The sequence below is a fragment of the Entelurus aequoreus genome, linkage group LG03 (assembly GCF_033978785.1).
Source record: "Entelurus aequoreus isolate RoL-2023_Sb linkage group LG03, RoL_Eaeq_v1.1, whole genome shotgun sequence".
NCBI classification, from domain to species: domain Eukaryota; kingdom Metazoa; phylum Chordata; class Actinopteri; order Syngnathiformes; family Syngnathidae; genus Entelurus; species Entelurus aequoreus.
Window position 1 is genome coordinate 55,493,566 of NC_084733.1, and position 23,777 is coordinate 55,517,342.

General features: G+C 40.1%; 1 protein-coding gene across 1 annotated transcript in view; it reads right to left on the reverse strand.

The window, feature by feature from the left end:
- prima1 (proline rich membrane anchor 1) overlaps positions 1-23,777 on the reverse strand; it is a 60,155-nt gene that overhangs the window by 94 nt on the left and 36,284 nt on the right. The window contains 1 exon segment of the mRNA XM_062040579.1: positions 1-1,740. This exon segment is cut by the window's left edge and continues 94 nt beyond it. Coding sequence (XP_061896563.1) covers positions 1,641-1,740 — 100 coding nt within the window. The 3' untranslated portion in view covers positions 1-1,640.

Consider the following 23,777-nt stretch of genomic DNA (forward strand, 5'->3'; position numbering starts at 1 on the left):
CTCCAATTCATACTGACTAAGTGTGTGAGGCAGCTAAGATTACTACAGCACCCCTCAGTAGGATTTTTCTGTATTTATAGTGATATTTGCAATGATAATAATGTCACACTTACATGAAATACATTACACAGGCTGCAGATTTCACAGCGTAGAAAGTCATTGAGTAAAAATGTTTCTGCCGGAAATGTTACAGTGGCAACACTGTGACAAAAATGTTAAAATTGTGAATACATGACACCTGCTTATGCTGTAAAGCAGACAAAAATACTTGTGAATGCACTAAATGAGACAAGTAATATTAGGCACTGCCTTGTCTGGTTTCTATGATGTATTTGGTCATAGCATTTAGGACTTTGCGCGCTGCACAAAATTTGGCATTTATATGATCAAGAAATGTGCACGTTTAGATTTTTACTTTAAAAAAATGCAATCGTACAGAAAATACATGTATAACACAGTTTAATGAAAATATATTACTATTTATTTGATGTATTATTATTATTATTATTATATTGGCTCTGCTTAATTTACCTACCCTGACCGCACGAATCAACATCAGTTAGTTCCTGGTCGACACTTTGGACACACCTGGCCCATGCAGTTAACACATGTTTATGATGGCATCAGTTTGACCCTGGAACTGAACAATTCCATCATTTCTTATTGGGAAAACAGTTTAAACAAATCAGAGGTCAACCCGCATCCTAGTACAAACTGTTCAACTTTAGAGCTTCCACTGTGCTGGTAAGGGAGGACTTGGACTGAGTTGACTTCAGAGCGTGTGACGCGGCACGGAAGTAAGTCCCATTCACCTCAGCACGCCATAGAGACCCCTGACATTTAACAAAACATAAAAGCATATCAAACACACACGCAGACAAACAACTCAATGCCAAGCGCCTTTTCTGCATCAGTGTCTCGACTAAACCCACAGCGTAATTACATCGCTTATAAATAATTAACTTTAAGAAAAACATGAAGAAATTAAACTTGAGGACTGTACAATATCTTTTTGTTCAAGTACAAAAATAAATAGAGAAAATAAATAGACGAATGACTGAAGTATGATACAATGAGACCTTGATGAAGTCATCTCCTCTTTTTGTCTTTTTGTTTTGTTTTGTTCAAAATACGAATTTCTTTAAATTGCATAGTCATATGAGCACACGCCCCAGAGCCAGGAGTGACAGTCACATCGTGCCCCTGGAAGTCTCCAAAATGCAGAAAGAAAAATGGAGGCAATAATAAAGAAAAGGTTGCATTCTCTGAAAAAAAGTGCATGCACGTTATTTATTGTGTGATGGGCTGACCCAACATCAGGGCCGCTCTATTGTCTGCGCTTCTATGGCTCATGTGATGAGAGCGTGAGGTCTGGATGAGGTGGCAGACCGACTGGCCCACGGTCGCAGCCTGTCAGCAAGACTTGTTCAGCCTGCTGGGACGCTTTTCAACGCCACAAAGCAGGACGGGCGCCCGCCTTCCTTGCCTTTGTGGCGTTTGCGTCCATCTTGTCTTCAGCAGTTTGACAGCCTTTGTTGCATTCTGGGTGAGAAGAGGTTGCTCATTGACGGAAGGAAGGGGGAGAGGTGGAAAATGATGACTGCTGTCACTTCCTGCCCCGAGCTGGAGTCTTTAAAAGTCTATACCACAGTGTTGTTTGTACCCATGGTCTTCTTGGCGCGGATGCTCATGGCGTATTCCCCACGACTTGTCCCATTTTCTTCTTTATGCAGAGGTTTCCTGACAAAGAGCAACACATTTGTCACGAGTGAGGAAATGAAATAGTTGTCAACATCACATGTTTACACAATTTAACATGTCCGAAAAGGAGTACAAAGAAGCAGACTTTATTTGATCCTACCCCTTTATCCACATCTCAGCAATTATTAATAACTTGTTTACTTTCTAAGTTTCCATTGTAATAAGTTGAGAAAATACTATTAACAATTGATAGCTTGATTTGTGTTGAAAGAAAAAGAAGGGGAAAAAAGTGTTAAAAAATAAAAAAACTAAATAAAATAAATGAAAGATAAATAAATAAAACTAACAAACATTGTACAGGGTGGCCCTAAACTCTGTAAAAAAATATTCCCAGCTTCACTTTTGTCAAATGTTGTTACGACACCCTTGTTACAACCAAAAAATATTCTGAAATGGAAAATGAGGGTAAAAAAAGTGAAGCGCTGGATTACTTTTTTTAATTTTTTGAACTATTTTATTTTGGACACAACAACAACAACATGGTGTGTGTCCGAAAAGCAGCAGTAAGAAGCAAAAGCTTTTACTGTCCTGCCTCATCAGTCAGAAAATCTGATTCATAATCACCAATACATACATAGATAATCACTCTATGAATGCACTGTAAATACTTTATTAGTATTTGTTTTTAAATTTCCATTTTATTAATATTTAATTATCCAAATCAAATAAATAATTAACTAAATAATAATTAATTTAAACAAAAAATAACATTTGATCATTGTAATTAGTATTTATAATTAAATAAATTATTCATTTGTAAAACAAAAAACAACATTTGATAAATAAAATTGTTATTTCTTTTTGGCCACAATATTAACGTCTGATTAGAATAGCAAGTGCAGGTAGTTGGAGGGAAGCCAGCTCAAAGGGTCTACATTCTACGTTAGGCCCCACGTCAGCTAAAGGCCACACCATTAAAAAGGGACTTTGAAGATGAGTTATCCTAGACGTTGATTTGATTTCCCGCTCTCGTCTATCCTTTCTAATAAGCTCAATGTTCAAAGGTCACATTTGCAGGAAGGGAAAGATGCATTGCAACCTCGCCGATAAGGCAATTACCTTCTGGGACTGCTAGATGCAATCTTCTCTGCTAAGTAATGACTAAGTGTGTGTGTGGCTTGTCAAAACAAGCTGGGAATATCATCCATTCAAACATGAAAGTCTCTCCTATTCTGACTTTGTGTGTGCAAACAGAAAATAAAGATGCAACTTCTTGCCGCTACTGGCCTGGAAGAGTAGTACCATTCAATTAAAGCCCTTTCATGCACTCCTCCATGCCTTTTGTGCTTATTATGTTTGTCCAGTGTACTGTGCCTTGTGCAGCGACCCCCTCAGCGGCCCTGCCTTGTGTAACTCAGAGACACATGTGAATACAGTTAGTACAGTCATTGTCCCGCTCAGCGGCGTACAGTGAGTGGACTCTCCGACGCACACGAGCCTTGAGCGACATCTTGTCTCTTCTCCTCACGACTGGTCGCTTCGACTCTGACCCTTCATTCTGGGGCCAAGAACGCAAATGGTAAAAGTTATGTTTATTTTGCATCCAGGGCTGTCGTATAGGGCAGTGGTCCCCAACCACCGGGCCGCACCGATTGGTACCGGGCCGCACAAGAAATTAAAAAATATATATATTTTTATTAAATCAACATAAAAACCACAATATATACATTATATTTCAATATAGATCAATACAGTCTGCAGGGATACAGTCCGTAAGCACACGATTGTATTTCTTTATGAAAAAAAAAAAAAAAAAAGTCTGTGGGACAAATTTTCAAGCGTTGACCGGTCCGCAGCTACAAAAAGGTTGGGGACCACTGGTATAGGGGGCACAGGTGATTTTAAGGGCCCACAACCCGCTCGGGGACACACATATCCCCAAGTAGCCTCAATGACAAAATGATTATATACACACTGAGCTACTGTATATTCATACAAATGAATCTGAATTAAAAAACAAAAACAAGTCATACAATATTAACATTTTAACAATTTTAATAACCCCCTCTTCCTCCACAGACTCCACAGCAATGTTTCTTCTAAAGTGCGCGTCTGTGCAATTGCGCACTGCCCCCGATGTCCTCCGCGCACGGAAAATCTATGCAAAGCACAAACTCCAAATCCAAAATCCAACATAAACTCTAAACAAAATAGGTGGTCTGCATCAACAATTCTTTTACTGGCAAAAACTGATTACCGTATTTTCTGGACTAAAAGGCGCACTTAAAATCCTTACATTTTCAGTGCGCCTTATAACCCAGTGCGCATTATGTACGGCATCATTCTGGTTGTGCTTACCCACCTCGAAGCTATTTTATTTGGTACATGGTGTAATGATAAGTGTGACCAGTAGACGGAAGTCACACATAAGAGATAAGCCAGTAAACACCAAAACTTTAAATGTTCCATTGAGAATATAGAACATTACACACGGCTAGGGATGATGTTCGTTAAGAAATTATCGAGTTCGAGCACATTATCGAAACCTCTTATCGAACCGATTCCTTATTGAATATCTTATCGAATCCAGATAGGTTGTTGTGTGTGCACTGAGTTCCAAAAGCTGTAGATGTTATGTGACTGGGCCGGCACGCTGTTTATATGGAGGAAAAGCGGACGTGACTGAGGACAGCATGCGGACGTTAAAGGGTGAAGGTTTCAGGTGAGAGAGGACGTTAAGGCATGCCCCCAGTAAACATATAGTGCTGCTATGTGCATTGTAAATAAAAAAATTGCTGACAAACACATCACCAACATGGACGAGGTGCCGCTCACTTTCGACATCCCGGTGAAGCACAGTGTGGAGAAGAAGGGGACCAGCACAATAGCGAATCGATACGCACAACGGGGCAAGAGAAGTCAGCTTTTACTGTTGTGCTAGCTTGCTATGCTAATGGTCAACGAGACTGACTTTGAAAATGACGAGAGGGAATCTGGCGTGTTTGATGGAGAACCTGCCCAACTGTTCTTTTCGGACACAGAAGATGAGGACTTTGATGGATTTGTGGATGAGGATTGATCAAAAAATAATGTGAGTACATTGATAAATACTTCAATAAAGTACAACCAAACTCAGCTTTGCTCCTGCTGCTTTTTCAAAACAGCGTCCATGTCTGCTAGCGTATGTTTTAAGCTAGCGTATGTTTTAAGATAGCGTATGTTTAACCATGCCTGCGCCCAAAAATACGCTCCGCCTTATTTATGCGTTAAATACAGAAATAGCACCCGTAACTGACACGGCGCCTTTTAATACGGTGTGCCCTATGGTCGCGAAAATACGGTATAGTGGCTTCCTTAACGGGAACCGGTTCTCAAAAAGGGATTTGAATCCATGGAATCGGTTCTTTTCTTATCGAACAATCGGGAGACCGGTTTCAAACATCATCCCTACACACAGCGCTCAAAAATATGTCAAAATGTTTTTAGTACGACATCGATAAGCTATGAAGCCGCACCGCTTGATGTATTGTCGGCGCATTAAACATACAAGTATTATTATGGTACGTGTATAAGGACCGCAAAATGGCACCCATTAGCAGACATTATCTGGCGTTTTGTTTCGCAATATTATGCAAAACCAACTCTTCTTACCTTCTGGTACCTGCTGATCTGTATTTGGGATCTGCATAAGTCCTGAAAATATGCACGCGTCCGCCATTGTAGTCCGTGTCGACACCGTAGTCGATAAGCTTCTTCTTTTTCTCTACCTTCTTATGTGACATTCATCTTCCGTTGTTGCCATTTCTAATATAAAGTAGCGTTAAGTTCTAACAACAGTTGTGGTTTTACATAATTCACCAACGGAACTTTAGTTATCAGAGGGTTCCAGTCAGACGGTTTTTCACAGGACACATTGATGTTGCATTTTTGAGCCACGGATGAGGAGATGCTGCTTTGTTATTGATTTAAGTAAAGTCTGAATGATATTTAAACATTCAGACTAGGGCTGGGTGATATATCGATATACGCGATATATCGCGGGTTTGTCCCTGTGCGATATAGAAAATTACTATATCGTGATATTCGAGTATACGTTCTCACGCAGTTGCTTTTAGCTGCTGGCATTACACTGCAGGCTCTTTCCACTACTTCTTGTGTCTCCTTCTCACAGACATCAAGCGCACCTTCTACATACGTCACATACTGTCACGTCATACGTCACATACGTATATACGCCCTCACGGAGCAGAGAGGTAGCGGCATGGGTAACGTTAGCTGTGGTTTGAGTGGTAATACGAGAGAAAGAAGATGCAAATCTGGTAACAGATGAAGGAAGAATTAATTCCCAAGAAAAACAGCAGGGGGTCCATCGTCTGGCGGTGGTTTGGCTTCAAGTGGGAATATGTCGAACAGACAACCGTAATTTGTCAAGTGTGGGGCAAAAGCGTTTCTACAAAAAGTAGCATTACTGCTAATATGTAGCATCATTTGAAAAGTCACCTGCTAGAGAATGAAAAGTGCTTACTCCGCATGTCAACATCTCTGGCCACACCATCAAAATGCCGAGGCAAACATGCCGAGGCAAACATTTCCACATCAACACTGTATGAAAAAAAGAGTCGACAACAAAAGGAGATAACGTCCGCAGGAACCTACCACATAGCAAAGGACGAACACTATTTGATTTCCTATTATGCAGCTCATTTTTATTTGACACTTATTGAAATAACTTGTGTGACATCATGTTTTTAAACTATCGTAGTGGCGTTCTGTACAAAAAGTGCACTTTAATTTAGTGTTGTTTTGATAAGTCATCTTAGTGACGTCATGCACAAAAGTGCACTAATAGCTTGTTTTAAAATGTCTCTGACAATCTTGCACTTTCTGTTTTGGAAATGACATGAATGTTTGTGCCACTACTTAATAACTGTTTAATAAATACAGTTTTGGTAAATTGACTTAGTTGTGATTTCCCCCTCTGCCTGAAAGTTTAAAATGAGCATATATTAATGCAGTATGAACAACAATGTTTTAATGTAGACACATAAATCATCATACTGGTGTGATTACATGCATCAAGTGTTAATTCAAGGCTAAGGCAAAATATCGAGATATACAGTATATTGTGTATCGCGATATGGCCTAAAAATATAGAGATATTAAAAAAAGGCCATATCGCCCAGCCCTAATTCAGACTTTACCATCTTTTGACACTTCTTCGACTCCCGTCCTTGCACGCTACACGGCTACAACAAAGATGACAGAGAGAAGACCTGTCGAAGGTGAACCACATAGGTAAACCGCCCACAAAACGGCGCATCCTGAAGAGACGCTCAGAAAGCTACTTGAAAATGGTCTGTAAAACATAATCTATGCAACACTTTCACCAAAGAACCACCATCACATGTTATGTGGAACACAAGATAGTGTTTTAATTTTAGAAAAAAATCATAATATTTTGGAATAATTTGGGCCTGCTCAGTGGCTTTGTGGTTAGAGTGTCCGCCCTGAGACTGGAAGGTCGTGAGTTCAAACCCTGGCCGAGTCATACCAAAGACTATAAAAATGGGACCCATTGCCTCCCTGCTTGGCACTCAGCATCAAGGGTTGGAATTGGGGGTTAAATCACCAAATGATTCCCGAGCGCGGCCATCGCTGCTGCTCACTGCTGCCCTTACCTCCCAGGGGGTGAACATGGGGATGGGTCAAATGCAGAGGGTACACCACACCTAGTGTGTGTGTGACGGTCGTTGGGACTTTAACTTTATAATATGACCCCTTTAATGCGCCTTGTAATTCGGTGCGCCTTTTGTATAAAAAAAGATCTGAATAGACCCGCTCATCGGCAGTGCGCCTGTTAATACAGTGTGCCCTATGGTCTGAAAAATATGGTACCGTCGGCCGTAACCACACTAAAACAACATCAACGATAAAACTAATTCCTAGTAAAACTGGTCACTTTTTGCCCAAATCACACCAAAGCAAACAAATTGTATGTTGTATTGACAGCAGTTGCTCACTTTCATTTGCGTCAAAAGGCGCACACACTCAGCTCAACATAACACAAAAACAGTCGGACAACTCCAAATTCTTCCCATGGTTCTTCCTCATCGGAATTAAGTGAGCGGGAGCGAACTCCAGCAGGGTTATGATGCCCCCCCAAAAAGTTTGTCTTCAAAGCTTTGACAATAAACCACAAAATACCAACTACTGCCTGGTGTTCAATATAACTTCCAGCTTATTGCCATAAAAAGAATCTGGGAGAGACTAGCAATTTGAATTCCCCATTGGAGGAAGAGCTGGTCAACGCAACAGAACCCCAGCCAGCTGGTCTGCACATTCCTTAAGCACCTTGCCCGGAATGTCATCAGGTCCCGGTGCTTTCCGGGGGTTCACTCTCCTCAGGGTTTTCCGGACATCCGCTATGTCCAGGTTGAGCGGCTGCTCATCAGGGCGAGGGATGGATTTTCTCGCCGGAGTGGTGTTAAGTAACTCACACCTCGCAAAGTAGTTGTTAAGGTCATCTAGGAAGCTGATACTGTTGTCACAGGGACCGGGGGCAGCTTTATGGTCCGTGATGACCTGTATGCCCTGCCACATTTGTCTAGTGTTTGTGGGGTTGTCGAAGAAGTCCTGCACTTTCTGACTGTGAGCACGCTTTGCAACCTTAATGGCACGGTTCAGGTTAGCTCTGGCTGTTTTTAATGCTACCATGTCGCCAGACTTAAAAGCCTTGTTCCGAGCCTTCAGCATTGCACGTACCTCACTGTTCATCCTGGGTTTCTCGTTTGCCCGTGTGGGGATGTTCTTGATCACACTGACATCCTCCATGCACTTCTGAATGTATGCGGACAGACTCTGCATACTCCTCCACACGTGTGATGATTTTCTGTGGCGGCTGCCTTGAACATGTCCCAGTCTGTGGTTTCGAAGCAGTCTTGTAATGCTTCCATTGCTCCCTCTAGCAAGGTCCTCACCTGCTTCACTGTAGCTTGCTTCCTGATCAGCAGGGGCTTGTATGCAGGAATCAGCATCACAGATAGATGGTCTGAGGAGCCGAGGTGGGGGCGTGGTGCAGCTTTATACGCATGTTTAATATTGCTGACACTAAGTCCAGCTTGCTTCCACCCCTGGTTGCAAAATTCACATATTGATGGAAATGAGGGAACACAGTTTTCATGTTAGCTTGATTAAAATCCCCTGCCACGATGAAAACTCCCTCTGGATGTGTAGATTGCAGTTCATTGATGGAGCAGTACAAAGCATTCAAAGCTTCTTTGGTGTTAGCACTCGGGGGAATGTACACTGCTGTGAAGATCATATCACTGAATTCCCAGGGTAAATAAAATGGCCTGCATTTTATAGTTAATATTTCTACATCGGGAGAGCAGTGACACAATACTATCTTCCCATTGTTGCACCAGTTGTTATTGATGTATATGCAAACACCACCGCCTCAGGATTTCCCAGTGAGAGTTCTGCTCCTGTCCGACCGAAACATAGTTAGCCCCTCGATGCTAACTGCCTCGTCCGGAACGGATGGTTTCAGCCACGTTTCTGTGAGAAATATGGCGCAGCAGTCTCTCATCTCGCGTCTTGCAATTAAATCCAGCGTAAGGTAGTCCAGTTTGTTCTCCAGGGAGCGGACATTTGAAAGCAGGATGGAAGGAAGCGGCGTTCTGTGAGGATTAGCCTTTAGCTTTGTTGTTAGCCGCACTCGCCATCCCCGCTTCTGCTTCCGATCACACCGCTTACGTCTCCTCTATCGACGGTCCTCGCTGGTACTAGGCTCTGCTGCTTCACAGGCCGCTGGATGTAGCCGGCATAGTGTTCCGATGCTAGCGAGGAGATCCAACGTGTATGCATCTTTCGGTCTAAAACGGCCCGATCTATCCACATCCAGAATTGTCTGTCGGTTGTATGTTACCACGGAGTGTCCACGCTGGAAGCCAGCCATGAAATTCACAGAATTTACCGGTATATTTGCCAAAATGTTCTATTTCTACCATGAGCGTCTGAAGCCGCAGCCGAGCAGGGTGCCGATGACTTGTTCATTCATTTAAAGTATGCAACGTCACATTTGACAGGGCAAATGCAGGCCGGACTGTGGAGCCTACGTTAGCGGTCATCTGGATGCGCTACACTCTGGACAAGTCACCAGTTCATTAAAAAAAAGTCACCAGTTCATTGTAGCGTAACAGTGTGTCTGTGCAAGTGTGTTACACACTTATCGCTGTCAGACAGTGCTCCATATATGCCCATTCAGAGGCTGCATTGAATTGTATTGACACATTCAAAGAAATTACTGAGTAATCATTATACATTAGTATTACAAATTTATCATTACTGAGTAAATTAATATTACTATTTGTCAGATGCTCATATTTTCTAATTATGAGCATTTGGCTAAGGTCAATTAGGTTATCATGATGTGTTCAATGTGGTCTTGTAAAGTGTGTTATTAGTGGGAGATTTGAATAGCCTAAATACAAAAAATGTAAATGTTCAAAGATTTGTCGCTGTTATTTGTTTTCATAGCAATACAAAATAAAGGACACCATAATAGCCTAGAACGGGGCAACCCGCTGCTCTAAAGCCGCATGTGGCCCTATAGCACCGCCCTAGTGGCTCCCTGGAAATCTTTCAGAGATGTGTAAAAATGGAAAAAGATGAAGAAAAAATATGTTTTTTGTTTTAATATAGAACAAACATGACACAAACCTTCCTAATTGTTAGAAATCCCACTGTTTATGTTAAACATGCTTCACTGATGAGAGTATTTGGGAAGCACCGTTTTACACTAATTTCAGCGATCCTTGAACTCATCGTAGTGTACAACTTTCTCCGATGCTGCCACAGAGAGACGTGTTTTATGTCACTCCTTCTTTGTCTCATATTGTCCACCAAATGTTTTATGCTGTGTGTGAATGCAGGTGAGCTTTGTTGATTTTATTGATTTGTTGCAGTGCTTATCAGGCATATTTGGTCAATCATGACTGAAAGCTAATCAATGCAAACATGCTATTTAGGCTAGCTGTATGTACATATTGCATCATCGTGCCTCATTTGTAGGTATATTTGAGCTAATTTAATTTTCTTTTCGTATGTCCTCTGTGTATTTATTTTATATTTGCATGTCTCATGACACATTATTTGTATGCAATATTGGCTGCATTTCTGATGGTTGTTTGTCACGTTGTTTCAGACCACAGCAAACATTACCCAGCTTGCAAAGGTTGTAATAAACCCATTAGAAGAAGACAGCCTGCCGTTTCCTTAAACTTGGACACACACATCTATACCTTTGGCCATTCTGAGCCAGTAATTTCCAGGAGTTATCTCATCCTGTGAGAAGCCTCCATTTTACTAATGATTTCCAATGTTGAAAAAATGTGTAGAATAAAAATTAAAATACAACAATTCTGTCAACGAAGATTTGTGTCAGCCTTTGGTAAGAGGCTAATTTATCTTATATAGACACTTACATCATGTGTTGCCTTCATTATAACACTTACAGTATATAAGGCTTTTAATTTTTTGCGGCTCCAGACCGATTTTTTATGTATTTTTGGTCCAATATGACTCTTTCAACATTTTGCGTTGCCGACCCCTGGCCTAGAACAACAAAGTAAAACATACTATTCAGAATTTTGGACAGTTTACAATGACTTTTGAATGGTTTAAACATAGTTTTTGTTTGGGAAAGTGAAGAGGTCTACCTAGAGCTATGGTGCTAAGAAGTGTCGTATTCGGGTCGCATTTTGGCGAGGGTTGTGTCTCTGATGATGCGGTAGGACTGGAGGCGGCACAAACCGGGTGCAGGTCAACGGCTTTTAATTCAAAAGAAGTAAAAGATACAAAATGTATGTGCCGCTAGAAATGCACGGAAAACTCAAAATTAAAGTAGCGTAGCGCTGGCATAGGCAAAAGGTTTCTTTGCATGGCATGAACCAAAACATATCACAGTCTACTGATAGCGTACAGGCACATGCAAGGGAAGCAGGGTGACACTGAAATAAATAGTACTCTGATTAGCGATCAGAGGCAGGTGAGTCTACTGATCGCTAATCAGATGCAGGTGAATATAATCAGGTCTGTGTAGCGACCAGGCAAATCTAATGGAAACTAACACAAACATAGGAAAATCATAACAAAACCAACACAGGCATGACCGGAAGTGACAGGTCATGACAAGAATCCCATTTAGATTTTGTCAAAGAATAGGTTAGTTCTACAGCAGTTTCCCCATGAAGCATAACATTTAATGTTTCCAATACATATAATGGAACAATAAACCATTATGTTCTGCTGCTCTAGAATCAGCAGTGGTTGCCTCATTTGAGTTCGACCCCACAGAAGACGCTCACCCCCAGCAGTCCAATGATGAGATGGTTGGCTGTTTTATTTGTGAACTGCTGTATCACTGGCAGTGACAAAGACATTAATAAACACATTGGCTATTTCAATTGTAGAATAGCAAAATATCCATCCATACATCTACCCATCTTCTTCTGCTTATCCGAGGTCGGGTCGCGGGGGCAGCAGCCTAAGCAGGGAATCCCAGACTTCCCTCTCTCCAGCCACTTCGTCCAGCTCTTCCTGGGGGATCCCGAGACGTTCCCAGGCCAGCCGGGAGACATAGTCTTCCCAACGTGTCCTGTGTCTTCCCCATGGCCTCCTACCGGTCGGACGTGCCCTAAACACCTCCCTAGGGAGGCGTTCGGGTGGCATCCTGACCAGATGCCCGAACCACTTCATCTGGCTCCTCTCGATGTGGAGGAGCAGCGAAATATATGCCACATTTTTTATAACTAAATTTAAACATTAATTGGGATTAGATGAGGCGTGTTGTTTTTTATATTCATTTTATAACAACCAATTCCTTGTGCTCTTTGTTTTACTTGCACATTTGAGTTAAATGGTACATATTTACAGTATCTGTGGACTATCATGAGCCAGGACATTTTTTTTTGTATATCAGTGCTTGACTTTTAAATACAATACAATACTCACTATCTATTTGTTGAGTGGTTGAATAAAACAAATATATACGATCAGAGGTCTAATAACCTGCAAGTCAGTGAAATTAGAATACGACAACTAATAATACATAATTTGAATAATAATACTTGGTGGTTATTTGTAAAAAAAGGAAACACATTAGATGTAATACACCAGGCACCATCAAGAACACTAAAAAAACAATAACACTAAGGGGGCAATGAATGCGGTAAAGGGGCCCACACTGATACTCTTTCAGGGGGCCTAGAATTCGTAGCTACGGCCCTGCTTGCATCGTTCTCTATAAACCAGGAAGTACAATACTTCCTAACACGAGAAACAAGTGTAACATAAACAAACAAAAACATGGTTGTCCACAGTTTTGTTTTCTTTGGTTCAACGTTTTTTTAATTGACTTTTTTACAGTTTGAGTCACAATGGAAGTCTCACCTCCACACAACAGAATGTCATTGTCCCATTGTGCTGTGTCATCCTCCACAAACTAGGACATAGCCTGCAAGTTAACATGAGACCAAATAAAACATAAACAAACAAAAACCTGATTGTCTGTAGTTTTTTTTGGTTAAACTTTTTTTAATTACAGTGGACTTTTTAAAGTTTGAGTTCAAATGGAATTGTCCAACACCAGACAATACAAAAATAGCAATGTGCTATGTCATCCTCCACAAACCAGGAACCTGCTAGCTAACATTAACAAACAAACGTCTGTATTTTTTTAAAAATCCTTTTTTTGAATTAAATAATTTGTTTCACGTTTTTTTACGGTTTGAGTCACAATTAGTGTTGGTCATTGATGGGAACTGGATCTTACATCCCCATTCTACCGGAACCGTCTAATTTTAAACGTTGATTCCTATTTTTGATGCTCAGTTCGCCGACCGCAAGAATTAGCTGCCATAGAGGTAGCTATAGCTAACTGTATCTCCATACACCACTCCCCTAAGTCAATAATTCTCTATTGCGGCAAATAAACGTAATTTCTACACAGTAACATTATCACTGTAGCACTGTAGGAGGCTAAACATGTTAGAGGAAAGGAACAGGCAAGCTAACAGCTAAAGCAGCCACAAAATTAGCTTGAAACAGCACACAAAATAAGTGCTTAGTAAAGTTTAAGAAGTATAAATGTAAGCGCGTAACAGCAGAAATTAACCCGCTATTAACAGAAAATAACAAGTAGATGAATAAGAGGATGTTTTTTCACGATAGGATCTGCCGAAGTAGAACCCCAATGCAGAGAAGAAATAATACAAATAATATCGGAAAGCAGACTCAAAAATGAGTCAGGAAAAGTAACTAAGGATGCACACAAAAGGTATGTACATGTATGTATGCTTATATGTATATTTGCATATATATATATATATTTGCATATATATATATATATATATATATATATATATATATATATATATATATATACATATATATATATATATATATATATATATATATATGTATATATATATATATATATATATATATATATATATAATTTTATGTTTTTATTTGTTTTATTATTATTAGGGCTGTAATGTAATATAATTATAGATAAATACTAACTTCAGAACTGGCTAGAACAAAGTTATAGTAATTTGTAGTTAAAATTTTAAGAAAAAAAACAAATGTTTCCTTATTATTTATTCCATATTGTGCACAACTGTGAGAGTGCATGCACTGATCACGTTTACCAATGATTTATCTCTGCATATAAATTTAATACCAAATTGAAGAGGGAAGTTTGCCAAACATGATGACAAAAAACACACACACGCAGACACGCACACACAACAACACTTGTTTCACCACACAACACAGCGCTGATTAAAACGTAACCATAATATTTTTGTGGGGTTTTTACCCTTTTTCTGGAGACACAGACGTCAGCATGGATCTACATAGCTTTATTTTCAACAACTGAACTTATGTACGTAACTGCACCATCGCGTACACGTCATTCAAATTCCTTCAACAACCGCTGTTTCTTAGAAATCAAACTATATTTATAAAAATATGACAGCAAGAACGATCATTTTGCAAAAAATAAAAGATGAAGCATTTACAATATTATCAGAAACAATCAGAGACATGTCAGTTTGTTAAAGTTACAACAAGCTTTAGTTACCAGAGTATGTGCACCAATCCTACCTGATGTTTATTTCCCTGATGACCTCCTTAAAGTTTTGTAATCCATTAGAAATATCAAGCGGCTAAAATGTGCCAAACATGTCGAAGTGTGGAGAGTGTTGTGCATTTTACCCATAATGCTTGGTAATGGATTTAATTGGGCGCAATTTTTAATTGTGTGTGGTGCTTAGACATTTTTTATCTTGTCTATGTCATGAATCATGATCATTCATGACATTGTTGTTTTGTTATCAACTTCCTGTGTTTAGAATCACTTCCTGTGCTGGTGCTCTTGTTTTGTCAGTATTTCCTGTTTGTTTCTGTGTTTTGAAGCACCTTTACTTTCTGTTTCATGTCCTACCAGCACACCTGATTCTCATTGTTAATTAGTTCTACTTATCCACCTGGTTCCCTCTTTGAATGCTGGATCATTTTGTCATAGTTTGGTGAGCTTTGCATGCAGTTTGACCCCAAAAATGTAAAGATGGCAGGCGGAATGCAAGTAAAACAAGATGTAATAGACACAGGAAGCAGGGAACAAACAATTACAGCACAACAAGCAACAGTCTACAACGTAAAATGATACAGCACTGAAAAAGTGAACCAGGTGAAACTAAATAGAACTAATTAACAATGAGCTTTAGATTCTAAACACAGAAAGTTGATAACAAAACAACAATAGTCATGAAAGGTCACGTCAGTCCACATAGTTCAGTGGGCAAGTTGTGTGTTTTGTGCCACTTTGTGTTGTTTTTTAATTAATCAGACCATGGGTGAATATGTTGCTTCTATGCACCCTGATACTGATGCATCGCTCATGATCAATGACTCACAAAACTGATCTACTCCATCAGGTAGCAACACATTGTCAACAGTTCAAGGAAAATGGCAACTAATGATAACATGGGGACCTGCCACAAGCCGGATTGTAAACGTGGGCCGTAGTATGGGACCCCTGTGCCAGAATGTGTTCAACTTAGGGCTGGGCGATATATCGATGCACTTGATATATCGCGGGTTTGTCTCTGTGCGATATAGAAAATGACTATATCGTGATATTCGAGGATACATTCTCACGCAGTTGCTTTTAGCTGCGGCCATTACACTGCATGCGTTTCCCACTCTTTCTTGTCTCTCCTTCTCAGAGAGACGTAAAACAAGCGCACATTCTTACATACGTCACATGTGCAACGCCACACGCCCTCGCAGAGTAGAGAGGTAGCGACATGGTAATGTTAGCTGTGATGCTAACGGTGAGGTGCGGGTGGTAATACGAGAGAGAGAAGGTGCAAATCTGGTAACAAATGAGGAGGAATTAATTCCCAAGAAAAACAGCACGCCGTCCATCGTCCAGCGGTGGTTTGGCTTCAAGCGGGAATATGTTCAACATTTATGCGGCAAAAGCGTTGCTACAAAAAGTAGCAGCACTGCTAATATGTAGCATCATTTGAAATTTCACCCACTAGAGAATGAGGAGTGCTTGAAACTCCGCATGTCAACATCTCCGGCCGGTGCCACACCCACAAAACGCCCAAGCAACCATTTCCACATCAACACCATATGAAAAAAAAAGTCAACAACAAAAGGAGATAATGTCCGCAGGAACCTATTATGCAGCTCATTTTTATTTGACAGTTATTGAAATATATTGTGTGACATCATGCACAAAAGTGCACTTTATTTGTTTTTAACTATTGTAGTGGCGTTCTGTACAAAAAGTGCACTTTAAGTTAGTGTTGTTTTGATATGTCATCTTGGTGACATCATTCACAAAAGTGCACTAATAGCTTGTTTTAAAATGTCTCTGACAATCTTGCACTTTTTGTTTTGGAAATGACATGAAAGTTTGTGCCACTGCTTAATAACTGTTTAATAAATATAGTTTTGGTAAATTGACTTAATTGTGATTTCCCTCTCTGCATGAAAGTTTAAAATGAGCATATATTAATGCAGTATGAACAAGAATGTTTTAATGTAGACACATAGAATCATCATACTACTGTGATTATATGCATCAAGTGTTCATTCAAGGCTAAGGGAAAATATCGAGATATATATCGTGTATCGTGATATGGCCTAAAAATATCGAGATATTAATAAAAGGCCATATCGCCCAGCCCTAGTTCAACTTCTGCTCAAAATCAGCTTTTTTTTTTGACAGCTGACGTGACTTTTTTGTCATTTATTGTGGTAACATCACAGTGAATTAAAACAATGTTGAAGCTGAACATCCATTGATTTTAATGGGGGAGCAGAGAGTGGGTTGACAAACTAGACCAGTGGTTCTCAACCTTTTTTCAGTGATGTACCCCCTGTGAATTTTTTTTTAATTCAAGTACCCCCTAATCAGAGCAAAGCATTTTTGGTTGAAAAAAAGAGATAAAGAACATCAACGGCGAGCGTGTGGAGGGGGTCCACACCTTCAGGTACTTTGGAGTCCACATCTCTAACGACTTTTCCTGGACAGTCAACACCACATCAATCATCAAGAAGGCTCAGCAGCGGCTACACTTCCTGAGAGTCCTCGGGAAGTACAACCTGAAGCCTGACCTGCTGCTGACCTTCTACCGCTCGTCCATCGAGAGCCTGCTGACCTACTGTATTACAATATGGTACGGCAGCTGCACTGCAGCAGACAGGGAGAGGCTGCAAAGAGTTGTCAAGACGGCTCAGAAGATCATCGGCCGCCCTCTCCCCTCTCTGATGGACATCTACACCTCCCGCTGCCTCAACAGAGCCAGTGCCATCATCAAGGACAGCACCCACCCTGGCTCTGACCTGTTCCACCTGCTGCCCTCTGGGAAGCGCTACAGGTGCATTAAAACCAAGACGAACAGGCTAAAGAACAGCTTCTTCCCCAGGGCCATAACCACCCTGAACAGACTTCACCATTGACCCTCATAACTGCCTTCTCTTCGGTGCAATAACCCATTCCACCAACCACCCTGTTTCATGTAGATATTCATGTACATATTCATTTCACCCTCTGTATAGAGTGTACATTTGTTTTATCGCACTGTATGGAATGGCCTCAATCTCGTTACCCTGCGTAACGACAATAAAGCTGATTCTGATTCTGAAAATACAGCACTATGTCATCAGTTTCTGATTTATTAAATTATATAACAGTGCAAAATTTGTTGTGGTCTTTCTTGAACTATTTGGAAAAAAAGATATAAAAATAATTAAAAATGTGTTGAAAAATAAACAAGTGATTCAATTATAAATAATAAAAATTACAAATTCAATAGGTTCCTTTGTAACCTGTACAAAGGACTCCCTGTGGGAGTCCTTTGTACAGGGTACAGGCGGACCCTAATAAAGATTTCACACATAGAAGTAATCATCAACTTAAAGTGCCCTCTTTAGGGATTGTAATAGAGATCCATCTGGATTCATGAACTTAATTCTAAACATCTCTTCACAAAAAAAGAAATCTTTAACATCAATATTTATGGAACATGTCCACAAAAAATCTAGCTGTCAACACTGAATATTGCATTGTTGCATTTCTTTTCACAGTTCTTTTTGACAGACATTTGAAAAAAATCTCACGTACCCCTTGGCATACCTTTAAGTACCCCCAGGGGTACGCGTACCCCCATTTGAGAACCACTGAACTAGACAATCACTGGATAAATGCTCGGCTTTGTCCCGCCCATCGGGCATCTCTGGAAGTGAATGAGAAGTGGGCTCGGCCTCGGCTGACCTGGACGATTGATGATTGGATGATCTATCTGAGGCTCAATGCCTTTATGATTGACAGCAAAATAAGCGGTTTTGAAATAGAAACCACTGCCAATGTACTTTTTAAACTTTCATTCCGTTGTTCCGCGTTGATACAGATAATTTTTGAAATCCTCTAAGTGATTTTTTCTATCTAGTAACTTTATATATTTTATCTGTTATTGGAGATTGTACTCGTGTTTAGAAAATAGCAGAATATGAGCTCGACATGATCAGATTAAGGTGTTTCCATGTAGGATGCCTATTTAGAGCCGAACTATTTGGGAAATCGGACTAATTTAGTGAATGGACACATACTGATTGTCACCATTGTCACCTACAGTAGATAGATAGATAGATAGATAGATAGATAGATAGATAGATAGATAGATAGATAGATAGATAGATAGATAGATAGATAGATAGATAGATAGATAGATAGATAGATAGATAGATAGATAGATAGATAGATAGATAGATAGATAGATAGATAGATAGGACTTTATTGATTCCTTCAGGAGAGTTCCCTCAGGAAAAGTACTGCTCCTAAGAGGATTTTCTTAATTCAATGAGGAAAACTAAAATACGAGAAATTTACAGCAAACTATTTAAAGGGAGGGTCATGGGAAAGAAGGACAAAATCAGTCATTTTCTGGGGGAAACGGGAGGGTTGACAAATATCATCCCACTGTGCTACGTCAAACATGAACCAGGAAGTATCCTTCTAGCTAACATCAAGTTACAGGGTCTGTTTGCAACATTTACGCGGCTACCTAGAGGGTGCTAACTTTCCCATGTGTTTTACGGTAATTATATTTGCTGCATTCCATTCCATTGTTTTTGCCTTGTCTGAATACAAACACCTAATGGGAAAATACGCACTCTGTCTGCAACCTTCAAAAACAGTGGGTGAAGAGGAAACAGACGCTATTGCGAGCAATGTACAGTGTATATACCACATGAAATAAATGTAGTTTACACTACGGTGACGTTAGCATAGATATAAGTACAACAATATATGGCTGATTTACTTCGACAAAAACTAATCAGAAGTGCTAATAAAGGATATTTTAGAAGCGGATATAATTGTTTACATCCAGAGCAGCCATCTTTGAAACAAACTCCTGGGTGGTGAGAATGCGCTCGCTTTCCGAGTCAGAAGTCCGACCTCGAGGGGCGCTCCAGTTGAAATTCCGACTAGGAAATCGGAAATTCGGACTTCCCAGTACAATTTGAACGCAGTAATAGCATGTCTTCTTTTGGCTTCTAGTACGTTGTGTTTGTTTTTTTGTGCAGTTGTGGCACATTTCAATTGCTTAGTTCTGGGCAGTAACTTTGTTTTCCATATGCCGAGATTACCTGAGTGCTAACGAGGGGCCGTGCCAGGAGACACACCTGCAACAGTTTAACAGTTTGCTTTTTAACCGAGCAGGTGCAGGAGGAGGACGTGGAGTTGTCTTCAGCACATGGCACATCATCCTGTTCTTCACCACTGAATTACCTGCTTGCAAATAACATTGTCTATGTCCTACCCTTGGTTTTGCTAGTATGGTTTTTATGACTCATCTTTTTTTGTTTTTTGTCCTGTCCAGGTTCCCAGGCAAATCATATTGTTGATCTAGATGCCAATATCGGCTGTTCAGATTTACTTTACAAAAGAAAAGTGTAGGATACTTCTCTTGTTGCCTTATTTGTATATGACTTTATTAAATGTATTTATATTATCATTTGGTGGGGGATAGAAAGAGAAAAAAAGGAAGACGGAGGTGGAAATTGTGGGGACAAGAGGGACATAAGACAGAGAGACAGAAATAACAACAGCAAACACAACAATAGCAACAACAACAACAACAATAGAGCAACATCAGCAAGTAAGATGTGTACAAATATGATGGTAAAAGTGATAGCAAAGAAGCAGTTAGTGAAATAAATAATAATACATAAATGACAATGAACATTATTACACTACAAATGGAGCAATACAAATACCAATAGAAATAGTGCTATTGATAATGAACAATACCAATAATTTACCTCTATTATCAACAATACAGTTTTTCAAATGCAACAATACATATACGTAATGATAACTAGAGATACAAAAGAATGCAGAAAAATGGAGGGGAAGAAAGAGAAGCAAGCTATATTAACCTTGTAGATTGTTATAATAACAATAGGTTAAGCTTTGTCAGTGTGCCATGTGTTACCCAGTTTCCCCTAGGACAACAACGTTAATCTATGTTTGATGAAACGTGATTATATGCATGAGTGTATGTATGTATAAACTACTTGTATATGTACAGAATGTGTATATGTATGTTTGTACAGTGAATGTATATGTACAGTATGTATATACGTATGTATGTTTGTTCAGTGAGTGTCTATGTACAGTATGTGTATATGTATGTCTGTACAGTGAATGTATAGGACAGTATGTGTATATGTATGTTTGTACAGTGAATGTATATGTACAGTATGTGTATATGTATGTTTGTACAGTGAATGTTTATGTACAGTATGTGTATATGTATGTTTGTACAGTGAATGTATATGTACAGTATGTGTATATGTATGTTTGTACAGTGAATGTTTATGTACAGTATGTGTATATGTATGTTTGTACCGTGAATCTGCGTGTGGATGTACAAACTTTGAGTATGTACTGTAGGTATGTACTGTATTTGTGTATGTATGTGGGACTCCTTTGACTCCTCTGATGTTCTCTATGTCTCCTGTGGCTGTCCCCAACCCCGCTTAGACATTACTCCACTGGCCTTGTGCTACTCCTCTTGTTTGTTGGACTTTCCTTATTTTACTAGCCTTGCGTGACGGCTTTTTGTTTTGTGGACTTTGACCCAGCTTGGATTTTATGAAGACGTATCTTTTCTTCACACCACTGCCCCCGATCCTGGGTTTCTACTTGCAGCTCACGTAACACATATAACGTAAACTATGTTCGTATGCAAACGCATTAGCTTTTTGGGTGGTCAGCTAATGATTGCGATTTAGCCACGTCTACTAGCTAAACGTAGCTATCATTGAATGTATGTACTGTATATTCATCCATCCATCCATTTTCTACTGCTTATTCCCTTCGGGGTCGCGGGGGGCGCTGGAGCCTATCTCAGCTACAATCGGGCGGAAGGCGGGGTACACCCTGGACAAGTCGCCACCTCATCGCAGGGCCAACACAGATAGACAGACAACATTCACACTCACATTCACACACTAAGGCCAATTTAGTGTTGCCAATCAACCTATCCGCAGGTGCATGTCTTTGGAGGTGGGAGGAAGCCGGAGTACCCGGAGGGAACCCACGCATCACGGGGAGAACATGCAAACTCCACACAGAAAGATCCCGAGGCCGGGATTGAACTCACGACTACTCAGGACGTTCGTATTGTGAGGCAGACGCACTAACCCCTCTGCTGCCCGTACTGTATATTAATTCATAAAAACAAAACAACTGAACATTGGTAATTGCTTCTCTGGGACTGCTTTTATGTATGTGCAAGCGTTCACTGGGTGTACGTGTGGACGAGACAGCGGTGAGTGAAATGCATGAACGACATATTCCTTGCATTGAGGAGCAATTTTTACTTAATATAATCTGTCACGGCGGGGTTTACGCAGTTTACTGCGGGGTCGTTCTCCCAGAAATGCAGACGGAAAACTCCAAACAAAAAAGCATGAAGGTAGGAATGATTTATTGTCCATAAATCATGCAAAACACAAGACAAGCAAAAAGGATGCGCGCCGATCGCACGCGGACGCTAAGGCAAAAACTTAGCGCAGGAAACATAGAAGCTAACACTTAGCATGGACTTGAGACAAGTAATACTCACGAAACTTTGGCATGAAACAAACACCTTTCGTAGCAGGTTGCATGAAGCAAATAATGACGCCAGGCCGACTGATTGGCAAAGGCAGGCTTAAATAATGCCTCTGTTTAGTGCTCGGGTAGCAGGTGAGCGGGCGAACACTAATCAGAGACAGGTGAACACAATGAGCAACCATGGCAACCAATTCGTTCAATCAAAATGTTTGAAGTTGAGAAAGTACATTTTAATATACCCACAAAGTGTATATGTTACAACTTGATAAAATTAGCCGCAGTAGCGGAGAAATCCACTGAAAAAGGGTCACGCTACAACACTTACATGATATCAACTTCCCTCTTTTCTGTCCATCACCCGAGTCAGGCTACGGGAGTCTGCGCCCACAGACACACACCACTCCTCCTCTCAGCCCTCAGTAAACCAGTATTGACAAATTAAAAACGAGTCGAAAAGTTGTCAGGAACAAAATCAAATCACATTGAATTTCGTTTAAAAGGGGGAACAAGTTCAGAATATATCCAATCACACTTCTTGAACAGCATACGATATGACATAGAGTGGGAGTTAGCAACAAAGGTGGGCCAATCAGATACTTTTCCTTCCGAGATGAGGAACTTCAAGTTGAATGTCTCACCGGCAGCGCTAAAACAAAAAGGTGAACACCTGGGAAAAGCGAAGAGGACACATTTTATTTTTGACGCTATATGATGCCATCAGCAGGTGAGCCATCAATTGTGATATCTACAGACTGTAAGTTAAAGCTGTGTGTATCTGCTGCTTCAGGTGTTCTGTTGAAATTAGCTGTTTTTCGCGAAAAGAGCTATCAGTTGTTATTCCTGTTTAAATGATGAAAACGAATATGTAAGCTACCATTATTTGCGTTATTGTAAACTTCCTCACGCTGTAAGTGTTGACATGCTTACTGGTCAGAGAACACAATGAATTGAATACAAAACCCAAAACCAATGAAGTTGGCACGTTGTGTAATTCGTAAATAAAAACAGAATACAATAATTTGCAAATCCTTTTCAACTTATATTAAATCGAATAGCTGCAAAGACAAAATATTTAATGTTCGAACTGAGAAACCAATTTTTTTACAAATGATCATTAACTTAGAATTTAATCGCAGCAACACATTGCAAAAAAGTTGGCACAGGGGCATTTTTACCACTGTGTTACATGGCATTTACTTTTAACAACACTCAGTAAACATTTGGGAACTGAGGAGGCACATTTTTTAAGCTTTTCAGGTGGAATTATTTCCCATTCTTGCTTGATGTACAGCTTAAGTTGTTCAACAGTCCGGGGTCTCCGTTGTGGTATCTTAGACTTCATATTGCGCCACACATTTTTAATGGG